General features: G+C 51.7%; 2 protein-coding genes across 2 annotated transcripts in view; both read left to right on the top strand.

The window, feature by feature from the left end:
- The window catches only part of CLPB (ClpB family mitochondrial disaggregase), a 73,919-nt gene extending 56,154 nt beyond the window's left edge, over positions 1 to 17,765 (top strand). Inside the window, exons 8-16 of the mRNA XM_053935847.1 lie at positions 2,740 to 2,817; positions 5,108 to 5,163; positions 8,313 to 8,357; positions 10,274 to 10,435; positions 12,078 to 12,234; positions 15,087 to 15,160; positions 15,639 to 15,758; positions 16,195 to 16,299; positions 17,074 to 17,765. Of these exons, the coding sequence (XP_053791822.1) occupies positions 2,740 to 2,817; positions 5,108 to 5,163; positions 8,313 to 8,357; positions 10,274 to 10,435; positions 12,078 to 12,234; positions 15,087 to 15,160; positions 15,639 to 15,758; positions 16,195 to 16,299; positions 17,074 to 17,325 (1,049 nt within the window). The 3' untranslated portion in view covers positions 17,326 to 17,765. The remainder of the gene's footprint in view (positions 1 to 2,739; positions 2,818 to 5,107; positions 5,164 to 8,312; positions 8,358 to 10,273; positions 10,436 to 12,077; positions 12,235 to 15,086; positions 15,161 to 15,638; positions 15,759 to 16,194; positions 16,300 to 17,073) is intronic.
- Positions 17,766 to 20,638: 2,873 nt separating this feature from the next.
- PHOX2A (paired like homeobox 2A) lies at positions 20,639 to 25,996 on the top strand. Its single transcript, XM_053935848.1, has 3 exons — positions 20,639 to 21,766; positions 23,392 to 23,579; positions 24,601 to 25,996. The coding sequence occupies exons 1-3, from the start codon at positions 21,559 to 21,561 to the stop codon at positions 25,027 to 25,029; spliced, it is 825 nt and encodes a 274-aa protein (XP_053791823.1). The 5' UTR covers positions 20,639 to 21,558; the 3' UTR covers positions 25,030 to 25,996.
- Positions 25,997 to 26,021: the final 25 nt, after the last annotated feature.

Here is a 26,021-nt window from a genome sequence, read left to right as displayed (position 1 = left end):
TCCCACCAGTCTTTGCCCAGGATTTTGAACAGAACCAGATTGCTGGCTGCAGCCAAGCTAGTCTGTCATGCTGATATGCCCAGGCAGGGTGAGACAGAGCAAGGCATCAGCCAGTGCTACATCTGGCCTTGTGCCCAAGCTAATTAAGCCTTAGCAGGAATCAGGACTCATTAGCATGGCCAGGGGGACAGGTAATGCATCTGCCCGTGTCCGGGCTCAGAATGGCAAGTTCTTGCAGCACTGGGGTTCAGCTCCCACTAAATGCACAATCCCAGCACTCAGTCCCATTTCTGAAGGGGTTGGAACTGATGGTCTTTAAGGTCCCTTCCAACCCACACCCTTCTACAATTGCATGATTCTACATGCCTGGGGTTTAAAGTTAAATTGGAGATTTTTTTTTTTTTTTTTTTTTTTATGTTTGGACAGCAATGCAAACCTTCATCTTCATCCTGAGTTACCAGTGCCTTTTGAGAAGCCCTTCTGGCTTTCCCTGCAGACTTTTCAGGGATTAGGAATTCAGTCCCACTCTCTTCCTAAGTGGCTGCAGTGGTTAATCACCTTCGTTATTAAAACTGTTCTGCTTTATTTGTAGTTTGATCCTCTCACTCCAGCCCCTGGAGCACCTTAATTTTCTCTGTAGCTGAGCAAGTTCAGTGCCTTCTTGGGGAGATACTTAATGACTGTGGTCACTCCTCACACCCCTCGTCATTAACTTCAGCTCATTGATTTGTTCTTGTAGTGAGGCTTTGCTCTTGTTCTCCTAATCACCAGATCTGCTGGCTCCCATGCTACCTGGGTCTCCTGGAATACAAGCATGGACTCCAAGGAGCTCAGTTTCATGCAGGTTTTGCAGCTCCAATTTCCCATGAGACCCCTCCATGCATCTATAAACTCCAGCTGCTGGAATATCTCACTTGAGCTGCTGCTGTTTAACATCTTCCCAGTGTGTCCCTGCTGGCAGAGGCAGCATTTCCATGTCAGGCTGGAGGCTGTGACATTTCCATTTCTTATTATTTGCAAAATGGAAATATTGTTTAAATATTTTATATGCAAATATTTTTATGTGCAAAATGGCATTATTTATTTCCCATGTCAGTTTGTACTCCCGTGGAGGAAGAACTCTTGGCATGCCATGCCTAGGATGCCTTTTCTTAGGTGACTTCTATTTACTATACCCCATCAAGAAAAGGGTTTTATGGACTGACTTTGAGATTGAATTAAAGAATTCTGCAGTTTTAAACGCCACTCTCGTGCTCTCTGGCCAGCTCAGGGAAGAAAACAAACCCACAGTCCCCCACAGAGCCAGCCAGTACCTCATTTAAGGAAGACACAGGACTGAGGGACAAGGACAGAGACTGAGACCCAGGATAGTGGCCAGAAGAAGATGAGGGAGTTGTGTTTTGAGGGTGACAGTCACAAAGAGAAGTGGGTTTAATTCTTTTTTGGCTTTATTCCTGTTTTTGCTGTGGACACCACTGAAAGGCAGCAGAGGCCAAGCTTTGCCATGCCTGTGTGCAGCAGCATTCCAAGAGCTTTAAGCCACAGCTCTCCCAGTGTTTTCCTTCTGCTCATCCTACCTCCAGTGCTGCTATTTTCCTCTGCTACCTTCAAATATCTTGTCAGTTACAATTTGTGGGCATCTTGCCGTTTTCATGCAGTGCTTCCTAATGTGCCACATTTTGGGTTCGGCTGGATCTGGGGGTGCCATGTGCCAGTCATGAGACCTTGCTGCATCTGAGGGGTCCTGAGACTGTACAGTGCATGTTCTCTTTTTCAAAACATCTTACAAGGTTTACAGGCTGGATTGAAATACTGTGGATAAAGCAGAAAGGCTGGGATGTCAGTTAATCTCTCACATTGAACTAGAAGCTGCTCTGATCTAGGGAAACTACTTCTGTGTTCCAGAGACCAGATTCAGCCAGCGGAGGATGAGATTTGATCTTTTGGCCTCAAAAACAGTTCCTCCTCCTTCAAATAAGCCCAGTGCAATGATGTTATTGGTTTGGTGAGCACGCTCACAGAGCCTGAGGCTGCTCTGGGGGGCTGAAGAGTACCTGGGGGAGCTGTGGGCACCCATGGGGGTAGGAGCTGTCACCCACTCTGCACAGCAGATCCATGTCTGTCCTGAGAAAGGGCTGTGCTGGTCGGACTGGGAGTTTGGGAGGGAATCAGGGCTCTTGCCTTTTGTAAAATTTTCCACTGGTATCTCACCCAGGATGCACTCAGATGCTTCTATCCAGAGAGGCACTGAGATAATCACCACACTTTTCCTAATCCTTGCAACAATTCAGAGGATTTGTGACCTTCAGCCATTTCTTTCTTCCCATTCCATGCCAGAAATAACCTATAAACCTCTTCAAAACTGATGTTTTTTCCTCACGGAAAGGTTGCACTTGGGAGCTGGTGAGGCAGAGTGCCTCTCCATCCCTCTGTCCATCCATCCATCCTTGTCCCCCTCCTCCGCCATCTCCCTGGCAACGCTGAGTGCACATCCTGGAAAACTTTATCCGAAATCTGCTCTGGGCAGCTTTCCAAATCCATGCTAACCTTATTAGGTGTCTCTGGGGCCTTGGCTAGCTAATCAAATTAGAGAGCACTAATGGCAGGGAGGACTGGGAGTGGGTAGAGAGCAGTAAAACATAGTGTATACTTAGTGATAATTACACTTGCTTTGTGGCATTGATTTATATGCCTCCCCCCCCCCCCCTCTTTTTTGTTTTCATTGTTCTTCAAATGCAGCTATTCGGAGGAAGGAAAATGGCTGGTATGATGAGGAGCACCCGCTGGTGTTTCTTTTCTTGGGATCATCTGGAATAGGTAACATTTGGGTTGTGGTGAGGGGGATGGAGAGCCCTGAGGAGAGGGGGTGAAAGCTGTTGCAGGGCTGCAGGGTCTGAGTAAAACACACTGTCATCTTTCAGTGAGTCACCCATCATCCAGCAGGGTGACCACAGCTGGACACCAGCACACACAGCTACATCCAGCCTCATGCTGAGTTATCCCAGAGGACAGCCCCCCTCCAAGTCTCAAAAAGGGGCAGTTTTCAGAGTAAAAGTATTACTTTAACAACTTTCTGGTGAAAACCCCTCTATTCCAGTGGGAATGGTGGGATAACAGTAGAATTTTGCTACCTGCAAACTGAATCTCTGCTTGTTTGCTCCTGTGGGCACAGACTGTTTTGGAATGACAGGATTTTATTGACACCAATAAGATTTGTCCTCCAGCCCAATCAAATGCCACATGACAGCTGATCAGTTCATGAAATGGTCCAAATGACTTTTAGGTGTGGAAAAAAAAAAAAAAACAACAAAACAGCTTCAAAGTAACTGATCTGTGACATTTGGAGCAACCTCAGGGCTTCCTTCTCCTGCCTCCACTGCCTCCCAAAGGGCTCAAGAAGGTGCTGATGCTCCAGTGCTGGAGGGGTTAAAGGGGCACAGGTGAGACTATGCTCCTGCCACAGAACAGTACCAGGCCAAGTATTAACTCCAAAGAAGTTGCTATAAAGCTGTATAAAACGAGGATAAAATATTTTTGGTACTTCATTGCCCTGCTAGAGCATATCTAAAACCTCAGGGATGTAAATTGTTGGCTTTTCTACTCCCATGGACTTCCATGGGGGGGTTTCTCTTTTCTTTTCTTTTCTTTTCTTTTCTTTTCTTTTCTTTTCTTTTCTTTCTTTTCTTTTCTTTTCTTTCTTTTCTTTTCTTTTCTTTTCTTTTCTTTTCTTTTCTTTTCTTTTCTTTTCTTTTCTTTTCTTTTCTTTTTTTCTTTTCTTTTCTTTTCTTTTCTTTTCTTTCTTTTCTTTTCTCTTCTCTTCTCTTCTCTTCTCTTCTCTTCTCTTCTCTTCTCTTCTCTTCTCTTCTCTTCTCTTCTCTTCTCTTCTCTTCTCCTCTTTTCTCTCTTTCTTTTTTATAGGAAGCATAGTTTCTTGCATCCTTACACATCAGGAGCTCTGATCCAGCATCATCCAAAGTCAGCAAAGCTCAAACTGAAGTCAATTGCAAAATTTTGGCAGAGATTTAACAGGTGGAGCACAGCACACCCCATGATTCCCATATTTGTAGCCCTTTTTTTGGTGATTTGCTGATCTGACCCACCAGATCTATTGTTCCTGCAATACAATTGTGGGCAGATGTACAATACTCCAGTAAGAATGTAGTTTTTAACCTAATTTCCCTTTTAAAACACGTGGTTTTTTTCTTCAGAATAGTTCTTTCTGTTCCTGCTCATTTATTTTTCACTGTGCAAGTAAATCCTACAGGGATCCATGTGCAGTACACTGCTGACAGGTATGCAAAGGACAAGTGTGAACCCCCAGAACATCCATCCTCCAGAGGGGTGACTGGCTTCACCTCAGTTTTGCTGGTCACCCTAGGAGCCAAAATTGGCCCAATCCTTCCCCTGATCAACCTGACAAAGCCAGCAGTGTCATGCTGGAGGGTAGCAACAGGGAAGAGAAGTTTTCTGGCATCCACACTTCAATAAAACTGCCTCTTTAATGAAGTTTCTCCCCAGATGGATGGGCCGGGAGAACAGGACATGGCCTGGCATGAGCTGGTGCATGTGTTCACCTTTAATAAATGCCTCAGGCTTCTATAAATGCCTTCCAAGGTGGATTTACTCCATTACTGATTGTTCCTAATCCCAGAATTTTTTTACTGTCATCTTATATAAAGCAAAGAAAAATACCCCATTTCCTTGAAATTCTTTATTTGGAGATTACAAGGCATTGCACAAGGATCTTGGAATATTGAGGGTAAATATAGCAAAACTCTGATCTATCCAATATAGCAAAACTCTGATCTATAAACATCTTTTTGTGGGAAAAAAAAAAGCGCTTTGTTCCCATCATGTGAGAGTCAATTAAAACTGATGGAGCCAATGCAGGGATGCTGTTATTCTGATGCATCTGTTCACCCTGCTCAGACTGGGCAGATCACAGTGAATGTGATCCTGGAGATAAAACAGCAATACCCACTTCCCAAGGAAAATACATATATTGGGTTCAGGAAGTTCCAGTCCTCGTGTTAGCAGAGCTGATGAACATACAGAAGATGGACAGACCTGGTTTAATGCAAGTTTTTTCTTTCCCTCTCCAAAACAGGTAAAACAGAGCTGGCCAAGCAAACGGCCAAGTACATCCATAAGGACATCAAAAAGGTAATGGCTTATCCCAGCTTTGTGCTGGCAGTAAAAAGGGTGCGGGAAGGGTCGTCAGGGGGTTCATTGTGTGGCTGTGCTGCCCTGAGAAAGGGCTTCTTCTGCACTCAGAGGGACCTGTGAAGGTCATGGAGTCACAGACAGGTCTGGATTGGGAGGGCCTTTTAAGCTCATCCAGTTCCACCCATCCTGTCAAATGCAGGGGTACCTTCCCCTAGACTGGGTTGCTCCAAGCCACATCCAAATTGGTCTTGAACACTTCCAGGGATGGGGCAGCCACAGCTTCTCTGGGCAGTCTGTGCCAGGGCCTCACCACCCTAGCAGGGAAGAATTTCTTCAGTTTTACCCTGCCAGTAGGAAGCTGTTCTCCCTTGTCATGTCACTCCATGCCCTTCTCTTGCAGCCCATTTAGGCCCTGGAAGTATCTCTAAGGTCTTCTGGGAGCCATCTCTTTTCCAGACTGAACACCCCAAGCTCTCCCATCCTATCTCCAGAGCAGAGGTGCTCCAGCTCTCGGAGCATTTCCATGGCCTCCTCTGGACTCACTCTGACAACATCCCTTTGATGTTGGACCCCAGAGTGGAGGCAGCTCTGCAGGTGGAGTCTCACCTGAGCAGAGCAGAGAGGCAAAATCCCCACTTCACCCTGCTGCCCACACTCACGATCAGCCCAGGACACTGTCTATGATTCTGTCTATGTTACCAGAATATTTGAATTGGAAAAATGTATATGGATGTAACATATGTGCTTCCTGTTGAATTTTGCTCTAATTTTGACATCCTCTGTTGTGAACATATTTTTTTGCCTCTATTACTAATATCACTGTAATTGTTAGAAGGATAAAATTCCAAAAATCTGTTTTCCATATCCCCAGCTCTACCACTTGTTACATCCTGCCAGTATGGACTGTAGCGATGCAACAGTGATTTCCTGCTCAAAATTTTAAGTGCTGAAGTGTTTGGTATCCAGAAGCAGTTTGAATGATTTAGTTTGTTACCCAGTGGTTAGACTTTAGAGAAGATGGGTTGGAATTATTTCATGGAAGTGGTGGTTTTGCAGGAGAACACTTCAGTGGTGTCTGGGGTTTCTATTCTATTCTATTCTATTCTATTCTATTCTATTCTATTCTATTCTATTCTATTCTGTCCTGTCGTGTCCCATCCCGTTCCGTCCTGTCTCGTCCCATCCTATCCTGTTCCATTCCATTCCATTTGTTTCTAATCTGTTCAGTTCTTTCTATTTTGTTTCTTTCCAGTCTATTCCAATTTATTCTATTCCATTCTGTCAATTCTATCCCATTACAATTATTTCAATCCATTCAATTGCAATGTATTCATCTCTGTTCTGTTCTATTCCATTCCAATATTCTATTTTATTCCAGTCAAATCCATTCCATTCCATACCCATCTTCCATTCTAATCTATTCTGTTCCATTCCATTCCATTCCATTCCATTCCATTCCATTCCATTCTGTTACATTACATTCTTTTCCATGTTTCATATTTAAGCCCCTGCCTACCTGTAAGAGCTGCTTAGCTCTCTCCCACATGGAGACAGGGAAAAGAAGGAAAGACAAGCAGAGCTGTGCATAGATGAATCTCTCTTCCCCACATCATCCAGCAGTGAATGGACACACAATGCAGCAACACATATAGAAAGAAGACCAAACTGGAACTAACACTATAAAAGCAGCTGTTCTGGTTTCTTTTCCTCAAACCTCTATAAATGCCTTCCAGAAGCCATAAATCCTGGATCTCAAGCACCTTCATCCCCAGTCCCGCACGTGGAACCGCTCCATGGCCAGACATCCAATGGGGAAATCAGTTAAACCCTGAGTGTTGTGTTACTTTGATAGCAGCAGGAATCTGGGATTTATTAGGAATGAACCAGTTCAGCCACTGGTCCCCTAATGAGGGATGAGAGGGTGTCATACCCCCCACAGACTCTGATGAGGGGCAGCAATTCACAGGAACTGACGGATTAAGAAAGGAAAACCTGAAACTGTCCCGCTTTCATTTGCAAGACAGAGTGAATTTTTTTTATCTTGCTCTGCCCTGGGCAGTTTGTAGATATTTTAATAATTTTCAGGGAAATTTTTGCATGGGAATATTTTGCCCAGAGAACCTGTGGCTGTCACATCCCTGAAAGTGTTCAAACCCAGGTTGAGTGAGGCTTGGAGCCACTTGGTCTAGTGGAGGGTGTCCCTGCCCATGGCAGGGGGGTTGGAATGGAATTGTCCTAAAGGTCCATTCCAACCCAAACCATTCTCTGATTCTATTATTTTCCCAGGTAACAAATGACAGGACTAGAGGAAACTTCCTCAAGTTGCAACAAGCGATGTTTAGGTTTGATATTGGGGAAATTTTTTTCTGTTCATCTCTGGAAAAGGCTGACCAGGGCAGTGGTGGAGCCCCCATTCCTGAAGAGATTTAACATGTGGATGTGTGGATGTGGCACTTGGAGACATGGGTTGGTGGTGGGTTTGGCAGTGCTGAGGGAACAGTTTGGCTCTGTTGTCTCAGAGGGCTTTTGCAACCCAAACAGTTCAGTGATTCTGTTCTCTAATTCTGGGATCCCTATGTGATGGTATCCATGAGTGCACCATGTACCCATGTCCAGATGAGATGTATTCCCAGACATGTCTCCTTCTCTGTCATGGACAGTGGTTATGTCTGGTTGACTATGTCCAGGATGATGCTGGGAAGTTGAGGCTTGGCTTCTTGGTCAGCTGGATTAGAGGATCACTGTAGGTCCTTTCCAACCGAAATATTCCTATTCCCTCCCTTCCCTCTCCTTCCCTTCTTTTCCTTTCCCATCTAGGATGTGGATTACAGCTCCATGATCACAATATTCAGTACCTGCAGTGAATCATCAGCTTTTCAGATGCAAAATGGATACTTGGGTGGAAGCTATAAATTCTCTAACACTATTCTCTGTTTTAGGTGATCACCCAAAAGCCCAGTTCACCTCAGCTTTATGATTTTTGCTGAATTTTTGTGGAATTTTTGTGATCAATCTTCTTGTGATTGATTTCTAAAAAGCTGAACCACAAAAATACCTATTTTATTTAGAAAATTTCAGCCCTGTCAGTACTGCTCCAGCTCTTGCAGTGAGCAGATTGATCAAATCTCATCCTAAGTCTCTTGCAGGGTTTCATCAGACTGGACATGTCGGAGTTCCAGGAGAGGCATGAGGTCAGTAAATGGGCTCTGAAGGGAGCAGCTTCAAATTTAATACAGAAAACATGGGCATTTTGGTGTGTCGGGGTAGGAGCACAGCAAAACAACAGGAGTTTTGCTCCAAGTTGTGTATTAAATTGCAAATAAATTGCAGAAAGCAGCCTTAATTGAGTGTTGTGGTTTAGGCATGGTACTCCCCAATTTAGTGCTCCCATTGAGACACTCCAAACCAGGAGCCACTCACTCACTCCCTGCGTTCCCTTGTCCCTCCCCACAGCAGTGGACTAGAGAGGAGAACTGGAGGCTCAAAAGGTAAAGGCCATGGGTTGAGGTAACAACAATTTACTGAAAACAGAAATTACACAAGAAAACAAACAAGCAACAATATTATAAACAAAAGTATGTAAAAGAGAGAGAGTGGTTCACATGCAAAATGCTCACTGACACAACCCAGCCAGAGCCACGCTCCCCCAGCCATGCCCTCCAGTTCAGAACCAGCTACTTCATGTTATTCCACATCCTTCTTCTGCTCTTATTTGACCAGAAGGAACCCATTCTCCCCAGAAGACTCTTTTCCCTCTGCTCCTGGCAATGACATGAGGTAAGATAGAATATCCTTCAGTTCCGAGTCTTGCCCCTCCTGGCTGCTGTAAAAATTAACTCTGTCTTGGCTGGAACCAAGACATTGAGGCAAATTAGGAACAGAGACAAAGGAGCAAGGAAAACTTCAACAATATGTGTCCAGTGCTGTGAATTTCCTTGGGGTGGGGTCAGCACTTGGGGAGAGAGCAGCTGAGAAGAGATGGTGGAATCCAGAAGATCATCTTGAAACCCACAGCCACATGCTGTTCATCACCTAACATTACCCAGGCAGGCAGAGCTTACCCCACACCCTTTATCCCCAAAACATTGCTAAGTCCATTGTGAGATCTTTGCCTCAACCTACCTTCCATGTAGGAAAGGGAGAGAATCCAGCAGAATGCAGGACAATGGTGCCAAGTCCACCCCTCCCATCATAACTTCTGCCCAGTTCTGGTGCCACAGGAGGTCCAAGGTGCCAAGTTTTCTGCGATCCTTGCCGTGGTCACCCCTGGACATGAGGGGGTTCTAAATCCCTTTAGAGGGCTCTGTTTCCCCAAAAAGTAGCAAGGTTCTAGCAATGAGAGTGGTAAAACACTGGGACAGGTTGCCTAGTGAAGTTTGACTGCCGCATCCTTGGAAGTGATCAAGGCCAGATTGAATGGGGCTTGATGCAACCTGATGGAGTGGAATGTGTCCCTATGTATGGCAGCAAGGCTCACACTACATGGTCCCTTCCAACCCACACCATTCCATGATTCTGTGATAACAGGCTGTGACTTTGGATGACACTCAGACATGGGTAGATGTAAGATGCACCAAGCTACGTGTCAAAAATTGTCATTTTGCCAAAACTTTCCTGTTGTCAGAAATACTACTCTATATAAATGTCTACATTTCTAAACGTTTAAAAAAAACCACCATGTCAAGAAGTGATGACATAGGAAAAGTATTGTACTTGTGGCCTCTTCCCACAAAGCCTACTTGTGGCTTTGATTCTGCACCAGAACCACCTGCCACTTATAATCCTTTGAATTCTTGCTCTTAAAAGGCTAAAAGGGATGAAAATAGGTCTTGGACAGGTTGCTCAGATCCTGCATAGCAAAGCAGGGCTGATGCCTTCCCACCTGGCCATGCCTGCTCCTTGGATTCTACTGTTTTGAGCTCTGGGCAGGGAATTGCTTAATCCTTATTTTGCTTAATTGGTGCTTATTAAGCTGATTTTGAGATACCTGGGGTGCAATAGGTGTCACAAAGAACAAAGAATTTGTTTTGGTAGCAGCAGAGAGTGGTGGCAACCTGACGAGCTACCAGAAGGATCAGCCTTCACCTTTCCTCTTCCTTCCTCCCAGGTGGCGAAATTCATCGGCTCACCACCCGGCTATGTGGGCCATGAAGAGGGTGGACAGCTCACCAAAAAGCTGAGGCAGTGCCCAAATGCTGTGGTACTCTTTGACGAGGTGGACAAAGCCCACCCTGATGTGCTCACCATCATGCTGCAGCTGTTTGATGAGGTAAATCCACATTAGAGGTTAGAATCAACACAAGGGACATGCAGAAGGTGACAATGAGGGGTGAGAGGGATGACAGATGGAGGAGTTTGGGTTGAAAGGTACCTTAAAAGCACATCTAGTCCACCCATCCTGCCATGGGCAGGGACACCTTTCACTAGACCAGGTTACTCTAAGCTACATCCAACCTGGTCTTGAACGCTTCCAGGGATGGGGTAGCCATGGCTTCTCCAGGCAACCTATGCTAGGGCCTTGCCACCCTCAAAGGGAAGAATTTCTTCCCAGTATCCCATTTAATCCTGCCCTTTTGCAGTGTGAAACCATTCCCCCTTGTCCTGTGACTCCAGGCCCTTGTCCAAAGTCACTCTCCAGCTCTCTGGTTGATTTTGAAGGTTTTTTTTTTTGTTTTAAGGATTAATAACACCATTTTTCTTGCATAGATCATCACAGTAGCAGTTCAGTGTGAAATCAATTCCTGTACCAGGCACTTGACAGGGCAATAACCCAAATGTTAATCTCAAGCACCCAACAAGGATTTGTGTCATTGTGCTGGGTCTCTGCTGTTGGAGATGGATTGAGGAAAGAAACAGCCTCGGGAGATGCTGCTTTTTTTCTTATTTCCCTCTATTTTTTATATTATTAATCAAGAGCACTGGTGCTTTGGAAAGGTTCCTGCATTGGTTTGGGAGGCTGAGGGTTGATGTCACTTCAGCAGTGGTGGTGCTGTGCAGCCCTGGTTTGCAAGGTGATCGGCCCCACAGGAATGAGGAGCTCTGCTACTCAGGTCACTCTGTTACAGCCATAACATAGTTATTTGTGGGCTCTGCCCAGCCCAAACCACAGCCACAGGGCAGGGTTAGGTTCAGGGTTAGGGATAACATTAGCATTAGTGCTGACCTGAGCCTGGGGCTTGTGTCAGACCTAAAACCATCACAGGGAGGTAGGCAGAGGGTCAAAGGCTGGGGAGTTACATATGGGCAGCCACACAGTCATGGAATCATTGAGGTTAGAAAAGCCCTCTGAGACCACCAAGTCTAACCCTTCCCTTAGCACTGCCGAACTCACCACTAAACCTAAATGCCACATCCACATGGTTTTTAAATCCCTCCAGGGATGAGGTCTCCAACCCTGCCCTGGGTAGACTGTACCAAGGCTGGACAACACTTTCAGGGAAGAAATATTTCATGATATCCAACCTATACCTTCCCTGCTGCAACTTTAAGGCAGTTTGTTCTTTTCCTCTCCCTTGTTACCTGGGAGGAAACCAAGACCCCCATCGCAGATCTAACTTCCTGTCAGGGAGCTGTAGACTCCCTGAGAAGTGAGAAGTGCCTCCTCCTCTCCAGGCTGAACAAGGACATGGACTGGCCCAACCCTCCTCCTGAGAAGGCATCTCCCAGCACTTCCATCAATTCTGTCCTGGATGGGACAGGCTGGGACCACATGCAGGAGAAGTTCCTGCCATTCATGGAGAGACTAGGACTTCTCCAACCTCATCCTTGCTTCCTTCCACCTCAATCCTTGGATATCTTCAAATTTAAATTCACTCTGGGGAAAAACAGGACCGATGTTCTTTTTCCTGGTGTTTTGGCTATGTCCTCCAGCACTTGCTGTCATGACTGGTGTCATCTTGCTGTTGTTGCAGGGCCGGCTGACAGATGGAAAGGGGAAGACCATTGACTGCAAGGATGCCATCTTCATCATGACCTCCAACGTGGCCAGTGAGGAGATTGCACAGCATGCACTGCAGCTCCGGCAAGAGGCCATGGAAATAAGCAAGAAAAGGATGGCAGAAAACTTAGGTACTGGAGTTTCAATCTTAAAATCCCTAAAGAACCTCCCTCCTTCCTAATACAACTTTGATACCAGCTCAGCCATCCCTTGGCAGGGGGCACACCCAGACCCTTCAGTCCCCTCTCCACTGGTCCCAACTGATCCACATGACTTGGGAATGCTCCTCTGCCAGGAAGTCATGAAATCCCAGAAGGGTTTGAGTTGGTGGTTTAAAGACCATCCCATTCCAACCCCTTGCCATGGGCCGGGACACCTTCCACTAGACCAGGTTGCTCCAAGCCCCATCCAGCCTGGCCTGAAACACTTCCAGGGAAGTGAGCACAGGCTGAGAAAGGCTGAGAGGTTGGACAGAGTCTTAAAGATGCAGTCTTCCTCTGAAGGATACAATGTCAAATAATGAGGATTTCAGAGCAGGTGGATTGAAACTGGATGGTCTTTAAGGTCCCTCTCAAACCAATCTCTTATGTGATTCCATGATTCTCGTTATCAACTCACCCTTCTCTTTCTTTTGGTACCCTTCCAAATGCTTCCTGCAAAAGACTCTGGCTGGTTCAGGTGCTTATATGAAAGAGGAAAAGTTTTGTTTCCTCTCAGTCCTTCCCAGAAGGACTGAGCTTAGTGAATTTTACTTCCCTGTGGAATGGGAGCCCTGGCTTCAGATATCAGGCTCCTGGAGAAAAATTTCCCAAAATGTGAATTAGGTAATAAAAGGGGAATGAGGAGAGCAAGGGCAGTCTCTGAGATTGAAAATGAACAACTTGATGTGCAATGTCCAGTGCCTTTGCTTGGTAACTCTGAGGATATACAGATGGTGATGCTAGCACCAAGGACTGTCCCTTTTAGGCAGTGTTTGTCACATGGAGCAGAGGAAAAGCCTGTTTCCATCAGGTGCTGCTGTGCCACAGCCATGGAGAGTGACTGTATCCCTTCTTTTCTCATCAGTTTTAAAAAACTTACTTTGGGGTTTTTAAGATCCTTTTATGATCTTAATTGTCTGGATGCCATATTTTTCTCAAGGTATCCAGCAGCTTGTGCCATCTCAGATACACCATATTCCTGCATCAGCTCCACAGGAACAGGAAAAAATATTGGATTTTGGCATCAAATCTATTTTCCAGCTTCTTTCTCCTGGTCTCTTCCTTTTACTTTGGAGAAGTGGCTGTCGACACTCGCTTAATTTAGAACCTTTAAACTTCAATCAGGCTGGGTGAAGGACAAAACACATTGTCAACTGAACTTTCCAGAATAACATTTGAAAATGCCAAACGTTTCCCTGCTCAGCGAGGAGAGCATTGAATTTTAATTTCTGGGACAGTACAGCTGCAGCAGGAGAGGAGCTGGGGAGGGCATTTGGGCACAGCAGCTGCCCTCATTTGGGTTTCAAGGAGCTCCTGCCCATTTTCTAATCTCTCAGTGTGGAGATGCCATGGCAGGAAGTCACTAAAGTGCCTGGCAGGCAGATAAATGGAAAGATAAAGGGAAGGAGCAGATTCCCCAGTGGGCTCAGCATCTAACAGTGGCAACAGCAGATATCACATGTGGGAAGTGGGAATGCTGGTAGAAGTGCTGGTTCCTCTATCTTTCCAGCTCTCCTATGCCAAATCACTGGGACTTATTGGCATCCTTGCCTGAGAGAGGGGAATTGGAACTGGATCAGGTGATTCCAGAGCACCCAGCACCACTGTGGGCATTAGGGGGAGCCTCCTCCTCCTCTACAACTGCTGAACAGAGGATGTAGCCAAGTGGGCATCAGTGTATCATTCCAGGTAACAAGTGACAGGACAAGAGGAAACAGTCTCAATTTATGCCAGGAGAGGTTTAGGTTGGATATTGGGAAAACTTTCTCCCCAAAAGTGTTGTCCAGCCATGGCACAGGCTGCCCTAAGCAGTGGTGGAGTTCCCATCCCTGGAGGGATTTAAAAGATACGTAGATGTGGAACTTGGGAACGCGGTTTAGTTGTGGGCTTGGCAGTGCTGGGGGAATGCTTGGATGTAATGGTCTCAGAGGGCTTTTCCAAGCTAAACTACCTATCCATTGGAGTCTGAGAACCCCTTCTGCCACTGCTGGTGAGGGGCAGCAATCTTCATCAAGGCTGCAAAGCTGAGACAGGGTCTCAGCACCCAGCATGGGTCTGTGTCCCCTGCCCTGCCTGCCAGGATCCAATCCAGAGCACAGGTATCTATCTCCCTGTGAGCACCCTGGAGTCGGACAGCACGTGGAAGCGAATGAGTGTGGAATGGGTGAAGCTATGGGAAGAACTGGGATGATGAAGACGACACTGAGAGGAAGAAGGGTGATGCTGCAGCCAAGCATCCAGAGTGGCTGGGAGCCAGGATTCAAGAGCAGCCAGACCCTGGCTCCATCTGCAGTCAGCAGAGGGAAGTAGACTGCAGCCTGAGCAGTGCCTCAGGCACCCTGAACATGAGTTTGGTGGTTGCTGGAGAGACTGTAGGCTCTTCCAGTGCTCACAGCTGCAGAGAGGCTGTGTGCTCTGTATGTCAGGTCATTGGCTGCTCTGGTGCCCAACTGGGCACTTCAGCTTCCCAAAACTCTGGGAGCAACTCCTGTGGGCACAGAGCAGGGAGCAGAGGTAGAGCCAGGGATCTTTGGCCATTCAAGGGAGCCACATCAGCATAGGATGTTCCCCTGGAGCACCACAGGACCCAGAACTGCTGTCCACAGTGCCAAGTGCAGGGACACCACGCTGCCAAAGCAAACTGCTGGCACATGTGGAGGTCCCAGGTCTATCCTGCAGTACCCCCCAGACCTTTCCTTGCCTTCAGCTCCAGCTCATCCAGATGGAGATGAAGCCACTGTTCCACTGTCCCTACTGACACCCCCCATCCACCTCTCTTCCAGAGGATGTCCAGATGACTGACAAGATCACCATTTCCAAGCAGTTCAAGGAAAAGGTTATTCGCCCAATCTTGAAGGTATGGACGGTGTTTTCATGGCTCAAGTTTCAGGTGTCCTGAACTTTGGTCCCAGACTCCTTCCCTGTGTTTCTCTACCAGCTATGAGAGAAGGGATGTAACCCCACTAAAAATGTTGGAGAGGTCAGAGCCCAGCAGGAATAAATCACAGCTTCTTTACTCTTGAAGTGGAGCTACGGTGCATGATGCAAAGGGGAACAGGACAGGAAGTGCTGCAGTGTGATTTGGAGATTCTCTGCTCTCCCAAGGTCAGGAAAACCTGACTGCAGTGATATACCCATGACCTTCAGTTTCTTTAAGATGTTTCTGAAGCACCTCAGGATGCTATCCAGCTCCATGGCATGGGGTTGGGTAGCTGTTGGGAGCTGTGGGAAGTGGGATGATCCCTGGGGAGCTCCTTCTGCAATGCCACTCTCACTGCTGTTCCTAGCAGGGTCATCATTCCTCTCCCTGCTGACCTCCTCCCTTGTTCTTGCAGGCTCACTTCAGACGGGATGAATTCTTGGGGAGGATCAATGAAATTGTCTATTTTCTCCCTTTTTGCCACTCGGAGCTCATCCAGCTGGTCAACAAGGAGCTCAATTTTTGGGCCAAAAAGGTAAAAAAAATCAGTGGCTTTACAGGAGACTTCTCAGAATAATTCCAGAAGAAATTGTTTCTGGAGCATCTGCCCTGGGGTAAAGATACACAATTATGTGTATCTTTACTATCATCATACAAGCTGTTGAACATGGGGTGCTGGGGAGAGCTGGGACCTCTGGGAGCAGTAGAGATGGTTCCTCTTGGACTGCAGCAGGGATGAGCTCCAGGCTGCCTTCATAGATGTCATTTGTCTAATTGGTCTTTGCACATCTGAGTTCTCTGAGGGCTAAATGGAATTTTGGGGTTCCTTTGTTGTGGAAGAACTGGCCTGATGGAATTCAGCCCTTCTCAGCACCCCAGTGCAGCATCCTCGCTGCTCAAGGAGATGGGTGCCAGGCTTGCTGGGGAGCATCCATAATTCTTCTTCCTTTTCCTCCCCTCCCCCCTGGCAGGCCAAGGCAAGGCACAACATCACACTGCTGTGGGACAGGGAGGTCATGGACGTGCTGGCTGATGGCTACAACCTTCACTATGGTGCCCGCTCCATCAAACATGAGGTGAAGACAAGAGGGAAGTTGGGGTGGAGTTCATGTTGTCACCTCCAGCCCCACTGCCCAGGGAGAGCCAGAATTGGGAAGGCATCAAAAGGGAGATGGAGTCACTGGAGCAAATCCAGAGGATGTCATGGAGATGCTCTGAGGGCTGTAGCCCCTCTGCTCTGAAGACAGGCTGGGATAGCTAGGGATGTTCATACTGAACAAGAAAAGGCTCTGTGGAGACTTTAGAGACCCTTCCAGTGCCTAAAAGGGCTCCAGGACAGCTCGAGAGGGACTTTGGACAAGGGCCTGGAGTGATAAAATAAGGGAGAATGGCTTCAAACTGCAAGAGGGCAGGGTTAGATGGGATATTCAGAAGAAATTCTTTCCTGTGGGGGTGGTGAGGCTCTGATATAGATTGCCCAGAGAAGCTGTGGCAAACCTATCCCTGAAGTGTTCAAGGCCAGGTTGGACATGGCTTGGAACAACCTGGTCTAGAGGAAGGTGTTCCTGCCCATGGCAGGGGGGTATGAAATGTTAATGAACTTTAAAAAGTCCTTTTCAACCCAAACCCTTCTGTGATGTCATGACTGCGTGGATCTGACTGTCCTCATCTCTGGGGAGATGTCTGTGGTCTTGTGGAGGAAGTGGCACACCCACACTCCAGAGACAGAGAATAAGTAGGATGAAGAAAAGGTTCATGATTTTGCACTTCCTCAGGGTGGGGAGGAGCTGTCCATCTCCATGGGAGACTTTCCACAGGGTTTTCCTGACAGGATCTGGTCTGTCCCTCAGGTGGAGCGGCGTGTGGTGAACCAGCTGGCAGCTGCCTACGAGCAGGACCTGCTGCCACAGGGCTGCACCCTCAGGATCATTGTGGAGGACTCCAACAAGCAGCTGCTGAAAACCATGGAAGGATCTTCCTCCAGCACAGAAAAATCCAAGGTGCCAACCCTGCGGCTAGAGATTGTAGAGAAGGACCGCAAGGCCCGAAAACTGGAGATCCAAGCACCACTGAACCCTGAAAACATCACTTACTTCTTGTAGGCAGCACTGGGCGCTCACAGTGACAATAAAGCACCCCAAGAGTTGGAGCGAGCAGTGTCAGCAAGGGCAGAGCCACAGCCCTGCCACCACTGGGCATGGACACAGGCACAGACACAGATACAGGCAGGAGCTGCCCTGAGATGGGCATGAAGGGCTCTAGGGGTGCAGCTGTGGGTGACAAGGTGCCCTGTGCCATTCAGGAATGGGGCAGTGGATAGTCCTGGGGTTGCACAGGGTGTTGGAATTTTTTAAGGAAGGGGGAAGCAAATTGTGGACCATGCAGGAGCCAGGATGAAACTGTCATACCCGTGGGAGTGGGCTTGCTGGGTCAGCTGAGCTGGCAAGGTGAGGAATGGGAACTGAGAGTATAAAAGCCACCAAGCACTTGCTCTGTATTGTCCCTTTTTCTTTATGGCAATAAACATGCTATGTGCATTCAACCCTTTGTGTCCCCAGAAGGAGCAGCTGTTGAGACCACCACCCTCACCCCAGGGCACTCCTGGGTCTCCTGCTCATCACCAGGATCAGGAATGTCACCAAGAGTGACACCACTGGGAGATGGGACCCAGTGTCACATCTCCCCAGCCCAGCCAGGCAAGATCCTGGTCCAAAATCCTTGCTGAATCTTTTTCTCATTACTTTCTTCCAGGAAATATTTAATATCTCAAGTGAAACTGAGCTGTCCAAATTGTCCCCATGGGGACACAGAGGCTGTGCCCCCCCCATGGGGGCTCCTTCAGGAAGCTGCTCATGGTGGAATAGGAGACATGGTCACTACTGGGGCCACCCCAGACAGGGTTTTGAAGAGTAGAACATTAAATACATATGGAAATCAAACCCTCCCAGGATTAATAAGCCCCATGTCACTGCCCCCTGGGATGCAGATAGGATCCCCATCCTACTATTACCCTCTACCCTGATGTCCCCAGGAGGGTTTGGTTCTGGTGCTGGTTCCTGTCTTCCAGGGATACAAGGAGGGTTGGTGAGGAATTCCTTGAAACCCCTTCGTATCCTAGTAGCTTTTTTCCTGGCTTAATGCCAGGGCCCTGGAGGATTTGGGAATGTCACCAGGCTCTGCTGGAGCCTCCTAAGGTCAGATTCAGTTCCACAGGTGCACAAAGGTGTGCAATGAGGTCTGCATGTGTGTGCATGGAAGCACAAAGGCGTAACATATATGTGTGTGTGAGTGTGCACCTCTGAGCACAGCTGTTCACTGGGGTGTGCCCTCAGCTGTGTGCTCAGGTGTCCACGGGGGTACAGGTGTGCCCTGCCATGCTGTGCTGGGTCACATAATGTCGCACCGTGCTGTGCCATCACACTATGCCAGGCCATTTTGTGCCATGTTATGCTGTGTCAGGTCACACTATATATATATATATGCCAAGTCACATCATCCTATACAATGCCGTCCCATTACACACTGCACCAACCTCTACCATGTCACATCTCACCATGCCAAGCTGTGCCAACCCCATGGATCATAGCCCCACAGGCAGGAGCCAGGGCCACATGGGCCCTCCACAACCCTTTGAGGTTTTCTTGGTGTCAATACAGGTAAATGGGCTTCCACTGCCAGGAAAAGTGCTGGGGAGCATGGGATGTGGAAGAAGAATCATCTTTGGCTGTGCCAGACGCATTCAGTTCCGCACATCTGAACCTCATGCTGTCACCCAATCCAGTCAGGTGTCACCAGTGTGGGGGCTCAGGACACCCTGGAGCACTCCAGCTTTGTCCCCAAGAACAATGTGGCAATGAACAGAGGCCTCCAGCACCGTTGGGAGCAAGCTGTGGGGCTGGGGGACCCCCATGACCCCCTAACACATAATCTGGGGACTCCATGGGGTGATGAAGGCTGGAGAGTGTGGGAGATATGGCAATGATGAGGTGAGTGCTATCATCCCAACCAAGCTGGGGCTAGAGCTGGGGGAGTTTGGGGTGTGATCAGAGGGGATCTTGCAGAGGAGTCCCATCAGAGAGGGTCCCATCAGCATGGGATCTATTGGAGGGGTTCCATCAGAGGGGGTCCACCCATCAGGTCCCATTGAAGGAGTCCCATTGGAAGGAGTCCCCCATCAGACAGGGGTCCCATCAGGTCAGTCCCTTTGGACCCATTCTATCATAAGGGATCCCATTGGAGAGGGTTACATCAGCCCCCAAACCAGCTCTGCAGGGACCCCAATCCACCCAGGCACACAGACATATCTCCAAGCCTACAGGCAGCTCCCAGCACACAATGGGATGGAGTGATGGGAGTCCCTGTCCCTATCTCCGCCACTGTGCTCAGCCCTCCCTGCTGCCAATGCTACCCATTTCGGGAGAAGGGGGTGTTAACCTTTACCCAGCCCCCCCAGTTCGGCAGCACCGGGGACAGCTCAGCCACTGCCAGCACCCATCTCCCTTCATCCACCACAGTCCACAGGGATCACCCACATGCACATCCCATGGGAGCCGCGGGGATACAGGTCAGCTCCCTGGCTCTACCCGCAGCTGCACCCCATCCCACTCCCCTTCATGTTCCACTCCCTCTGCTCTCTCCCTCCTCCTCGCCCTCCCGGCTCTGCCCGTCTCTGGGTAGCACCAGCAGCTCTTTGCGTGGCAGATCGCTGCCTAATTAGTTTAGAGCGAAAACTTAATTCAATTAACTTTTCACAGCTCCAGCAGCCCGACAGTGGGGCCTCGCTCCGCACCAGCCCCACGCCCTGATCGAATTAACTTGTTTAGCAACCTGCCCGCTTCGGCCGCGCAGCTGGGGTGGGCGCGGGGGGGCACCACCGGCACCCACCGTGGACAGTGGGGCTCGGGCGGGGGAGCGGAGACAGAGATGACTAGCCGGGGGAAGTGGGGGCTGCTCCCAGGGAACGGAGTCCAAGAGGGAGAAGGACCCTCTGTGGCTTGAGATGTGGGGCAGAATGCAGGACGGGGATAGGGCAGGGCATAGGCCAGGACAGATGGCAGGGCACGGGCCAAGAGACAGGGCGGGAGATGGGGCAAAACGTGGGGCAGGACACAAGACCAGATATGGGGCAAAACACAGAGCAAGACATGGGGCAGGATGCGCGGCAGGAAATGGGGAAGGACACAGGTTAGGACAGGAGATGGAACAAGAATATAGGGAAGAAGGTGGGACAGGATGCGGGGTTGGATACAGGGCAGGACATGGGGCAGGACAGATTCGAACCGATCCCACAGGACCCAGCCAGAGTCCGTTCTTCCCCCCCCCCCCCCCCCGGGTCCCCTGGGGCACCCAAAGTCCTTCACTGGGCACAATTAGACTTTTAAATCCTCTTTAGTGAAAGTGTTTGTCTTGAAAATGTCCCAAATCCCGCCAAATCCTCCCGCATGCCCCCTTCCCACATGCCCCTCCGGTGCCTTTGAAAGGGGGGAAAGCCTTTGCCTTGGTCCCTGCAGGGGGCTGGGGGGATGGGGTGCTTTGAAATTCATCCGGGCTGAAAGGTGGGGAGGGAGATTGCAAAGGCCAGAGACCCCGAGGAGAGAGGGGTGGGACTGAGTACCCCTCCAAAGCCGCCTGCTTCCCCCATGCACCCAGCCACGGTGGAGGTCACCCAGGGATAGGGTGTGGTGGCGTTGTTTGCCCTTCTGCCCCTGAGATGCTCAGCCCCAGAGGCATGGCATGGCATGGCATGGCATGGCATGGCATGGCATGGCATGGCATGGCATGGCATGGCATGGCGACAGGGAGGGAGATGGGAATCAGGATGGAGAAGCACACTGGATAGGACAGGGATGGGGACAGGACCGAGGACCGGGATGGGATGGGATGGGATGGGATGGGATGGGATGGGATGGGATGGGATGGCGATGGGACAGGGATGATACAAAGGGATGGGGACACGGGGGGAAGGTCCAAGCGCTGGTCCCAGAGCAGGCCCGCCGAGTGCTGCTCCGGGGGGTGCCCAGGGGCTGCTGTCCCCCCACCCCCTGCCCCGAAGTAGCGGCTGCCGGAGTCGGTCCGAGGTGAGGGGTGCGTGTGCCCACGAAGGGTTAAGGGGGGCGGGGGGCTGAGGGGAGGGGGGTGTCGGCTCCGCCCGCTCCCGCCGTCCCCGGGAGATATTGTCATGCAAAAGCCCCCGGCGAGCGCAGCCTTTGTCCGCGCTCCCCCCACCAGTATATTAACCGGCTGGGGCGGCGGCGGTGGCGGGGGCGGGCGGGGGCCCGGCGGGCAGGAGGCGGCGGGGACGGGCGGGCGGCAGCCGGGGCCGCACCGGGCTCGCCATGGACTACTCCTACCTCAACTCCTACGAGTCCTGCGTGGCCGCCATGGAGGCGAGCTACGAGTTCAGCCCCTGCAGCCAGGCGGGCTCCTTCCAGTACAGCCCCATGCGGGGGGGCTTCGGGCCTGCGCCCGCCTGCGCCCCCCTCGCCTCCGCCAGCTGCGCCCTGGGTGCCCTCCGTGACCACCAGCCCTCGCCCTACTCGGCAGGTAAGGGAGAGGGACCCCCTACCCGCCGGGAGCCACCAGGGGCAGCCCCTGGACGGGCATGAGGGAGCGGCCGCGCCGTCGGGGCCGGCCGGGATCGGAACTGGCGAGGGACCGGGGCCACCGGAGCTCGGGACCGGCAGCTGGCGGTGATGTCAGGGCTCGTGCCTGACACCGGCCCCATGTGCCATCGGTTGCCGGAGCCGTCGGTCTCCTGTACCGTCAGTGCTCGATGCCGTCGATGGCCGGTACTGTGGGTTCCCGGAGCCGCCGCTGCCCTGTACCGTCAGAACTCGATGCCGACGGTGCCCATTACTGTTGGCTCCCGGTAGCGCCAGTGCCCGATCCCACCAATTCCCGGTACCGTTGCTGTCCAGTACCGTCAATGCTCAGTGCTGTCGGCGCCGATGCCATCGGTAACAGTGCCCGTTATTGCCGCTTCCCGGTGCCGCTGGTGTCCGGCATTGTCAGGATTCCTTACTATCGGTTTCAGGTAGTGTTGGCGACCCATATCATCGGTTCCCAGTGACCCCAGTGCCCAACACCGTTAGTGCTCGATGCCGCCGGCTCCGGGAACCGTCTGTTCCTGGTGCTGCCAGTGCTCGTTCCTGCAAGTTCCCGGTAGTCGGTTCTCGGTACGGCCAGTGCAGGCTGCCACTAGTGCCCGGTGCTGCCCGTTCCCGTTGCCGCCGGTGCTCGGCAATTCATGCTCGATGCCGTCGATAACGGCTGCTGTCGGTCCTCGGTGCTGTCAGTTCCCCATGACATCGATTCCCGGTGCTATAGATTCCTGGCACTATTGGTGCTAGGTCCCACCGGTTCCCGGTGCTGCCGGTGCTCGAAGCCCAGGCTGGCCCTGCCCAGGCTTGGTCCCTACCGCCCCTCGTCCCGGGTCTCCCCGTTCGCCTCCGCCGGTGGGGATGAACCCTCCCAAGCACGGCCGTGGATCCCCAAGGATCCCTGGAGCTGTGGCGGCCCCAGAACGGGGCTGGGGAAGGTCCTTGCCGCTGGAAACCCACTCCCCGGTCCGCATTCGTTGCCACCGCGGAGGCGCTGCGTGTGGTTGCGCCGATAACGAAGGAGCTGCCAATTGGTACCGGCCGCCCCATCCGCACCGGCACCGGCACCGCATTGCCCCCCAGCCCTGCTCCTGCCCCGAGGCCTCACGTCCTGCCGAACGAACGAACGAATGGGGCCGGGGGCGCAGCGGGGGCAGCGATCCAGTCCTGCCATCGTTCTGCTCGCCCTGCCTGCGGAGTCCTGCCTGGTTCATCCTGCCCGGTCCACCTTCTCGGTTCACCTCAGCCCAGTTTGTCCTTCCTGGTTCCTTTGCCGATTCCTCTGCACAGTGCATCCCCCTGCCCGTTTATGTATTGCCCGTCTATTTCTTCCTATGCGATCCTTGCCCAATCCTTCCCTGCCTTTTCCTTCCCTCCCGGTTCACCCCTACCCAGTTCATCCTTCCCGGTTCATTTATCCCTGGCCAGTGTCCCCTGCCTAGTCCATCCCTTCTCAGTCCATCCCTTCCTGGTCCATCCCTGCCTGATGCCCCCTGCCCAGGTCTCCTCCAGTGTCCACCACAGCCCTCCCACTGTACCGGCTGTATTGAATCCCCATTTCCCTCCCAGTTCCCTACAAATTCTTCTCGGACCCATCGGGGATCAACGAAAAGCGGAAGCAGCGGCGGATCCGGACAACATTCACCAGCTCCCAGCTGAAGGAGCTGGAGAGGGTCTTTGCCGAGACCCACTACCCTGACATCTACACCCGTGAGGAGCTGGCCCTCAAGATCGATCTCACTGAGGCACGGGTGCAGGTCAGCTCTGGGGAGGGAGGAGGGGGCTGGGGAGCTGGGGATGGGGGTGGAAGGCTCTAATCCCACTGGAGCAGGGACCCTGACCATGGGACGCTGCTGCTCTGTTCCCTACATTGGCAGGGGAGGCAGGAAGGGAGTTGGCCTTGGCACTACCATGGTCATGGGGACACACTTTTGTCATAGCCTTGCTCTGCTGGGAACTTGGGGGGACAGCCTGAATCCCAGCAGAGTGCAGGCTTTGGTTCATGCCACAGCACCATCACTGTCATCAATGATTTAGTCCAGTCCCAAACACCTTGAGGGTGGTTAGAGTCCAAGAAGGACAGAGAGTGACCCTTTGTGGGTGCAGCTGTCCCCTGTGTCAGTGCAGATTTCTCCTGGGGGAGTCAGTACAGATACAGAGCCCTCGTGTGGGTGCAGATCCTTCTTTGTGAGTGCAGGCACCTTGTGTCAATGCAGAACCTTCTTTGTGGGGTTCTTCTGTGTGGGATCTTCCCTGTGTCAGTGAATATCCCCCTTTATGGCTTCAGACCCCCCTCGGTGAGTGCAGACACCCCCTTGTGAGAACATCTGTCCCCATAGGAATGTAGGGACCCATAGGAGTGGGGGTCCCCATAGGAGTGGGGGACCCATAGGAGTGGGGAGTGGCCCTCCCTCCCAGGGGGGATGGTGAGTGAAGTGTGGACCCCACTGTTGGCACCATGGGGAGCTGGGGGCTGTAGGCTGTGGGGTGGGCTGTGGCCGCACAAGGTGCAGGTGTGGGTGCAGTGTGATGATGTCCCCTCCCCATTTCCCTCCCATGCCAACACTGGAGCACATGTCAGTGCCTGGCATCAACTTCACAAATCTACATTATTGTGGATACATGGATCCCTCTGGTGATGTGGAAGACATTTCCCCCGAGGGAATGGAGGGTTGTGAAGCCCACCACGGAGCCTGGGAGGGCTGCCTGCACCCACAGGCTCCCCGAAGCCCCAGGGACTGTGGCAAGGGATGCTCCCACCCTCTCCATCCCCTCCAGGTGTGGTTCCAGAACCGTCGCGCCAAATTCCGCAAGCAGGAGCGCGCGGCCAATGCCAAGGGTGCCAGCGGCACCGGCAGCACCGGGAAGAAGTCAGAGCCACGCTCCTCCTCAGAAGACGACGAATCCAAGGAATCCAACTGCAGCCCGACTCCAGACAGCACGGCATCCCTGCCTGCTGCTGCCATCGGCAGCCCCGGTGGCAGCTTGAGCCCCAGCCCTGGCGCGGGGGCACCCCTGGGACCCGGCCATGCCCCACAACCCCTCAAAGCACCCCTCTGGGCAGGGGTGGGGGGCGGCAGCGGTGCCCCCAACACGGCCGAGCTGCTGAAGGCCTGGCAGCCCGCCGAGGCTGTGCCGGGACCCTTCTCCGGTGTCCTCTCCTCCTTCCATCGGAAACCAAACGGCATCAAGACAAACCTCTTCTGATCGCTGAATTACCAGATCCGGCTGCCCCTCAAACCCCCCTCGGCCCCCACCCTGCACACTCCACCCACCGCCCCCACCACGGACCCAGCCACGATACTTCAGCAAACCGGGAGAGGGAGCAGGGACCGCCCCCTGCCACCTCCCGGACCCTGCGCTGATGGGGCGGACCCGGAGTGGGAGCAGCTCCCACCGACACCCGTGGGTGCTGTGGGACCATGGGGGTGCAAGGCAGGGGACACCACCCCCGTGCTCAGCCAGCATGCTCCTGGCAGAGCCTTTGGGTCTGGGGGCTCCCAGTGCACTCCAGGGGTGGGGGCAGATGTGGAGCTCCCCACAGCACTGTGGGTGCTCCAGCATCGCCCCAGGAGACACCTCTTTCAGTGGTCTGTGCCGCTGGGCTGGGGGCGAGGAAGCACTTTATGGGGGGCCTCTGGGGTCCACTGGGTGGGCAGTGCCAGGGAGTCCGGTATGGAGATGCCCGTTGGTGTGGGGAGGGGTTGATTTCACCCAGATCCTACCTGCTAACATGGATTCTCCCCCAGCAGCACCCTGACAGGAAGAAGACACACACCCCCCACCCCCGAAGACTGTGGGGAGTAAATGCAGGGCTGGGAGGTTCAGCACTCACCTGCATTGCTGCAGGTGTTGCCAATGGGGACAGGACACCACAACTGCTGGGGGTGAGGTGGCCCCCTTGAGGGGGGTAATGGGGGATGGACCCCCTGTCGCAGCCAGTGGGATGTCTCAGAGCAGCCATGACCCCTTGCCAGCAGTAGGTTGCGTGCTCCCACTGAAACTGGCATGAGTGCAGCTGGGACCCCCCGCACAACCCTGTGACCTCCCAGAGGGTTCCCAAAGCAGGGGGATGGTGCTGGTGGGCCCCTCGTGCCCAGCCACCAGTGCTGCTGTGCTGGTGGGTTTCATGGCATGGTGAGGATGCTGGCAGCCCATCCATAGACCCCTGTTCCCCTGTATCCCTCCCAGCTCCCCCA

The sequence above is a fragment of the Vidua chalybeata genome, chromosome 2 (genome assembly GCF_026979565.1).
Source record: "Vidua chalybeata isolate OUT-0048 chromosome 2, bVidCha1 merged haplotype, whole genome shotgun sequence".
In the NCBI taxonomy this organism is placed as follows: Eukaryota; Metazoa; Chordata; class Aves; order Passeriformes; family Viduidae; genus Vidua; species Vidua chalybeata.
Note: the sequence above shows the minus strand (reverse complement) of the source record. Positions and strands in the feature narration are given on the sequence as shown.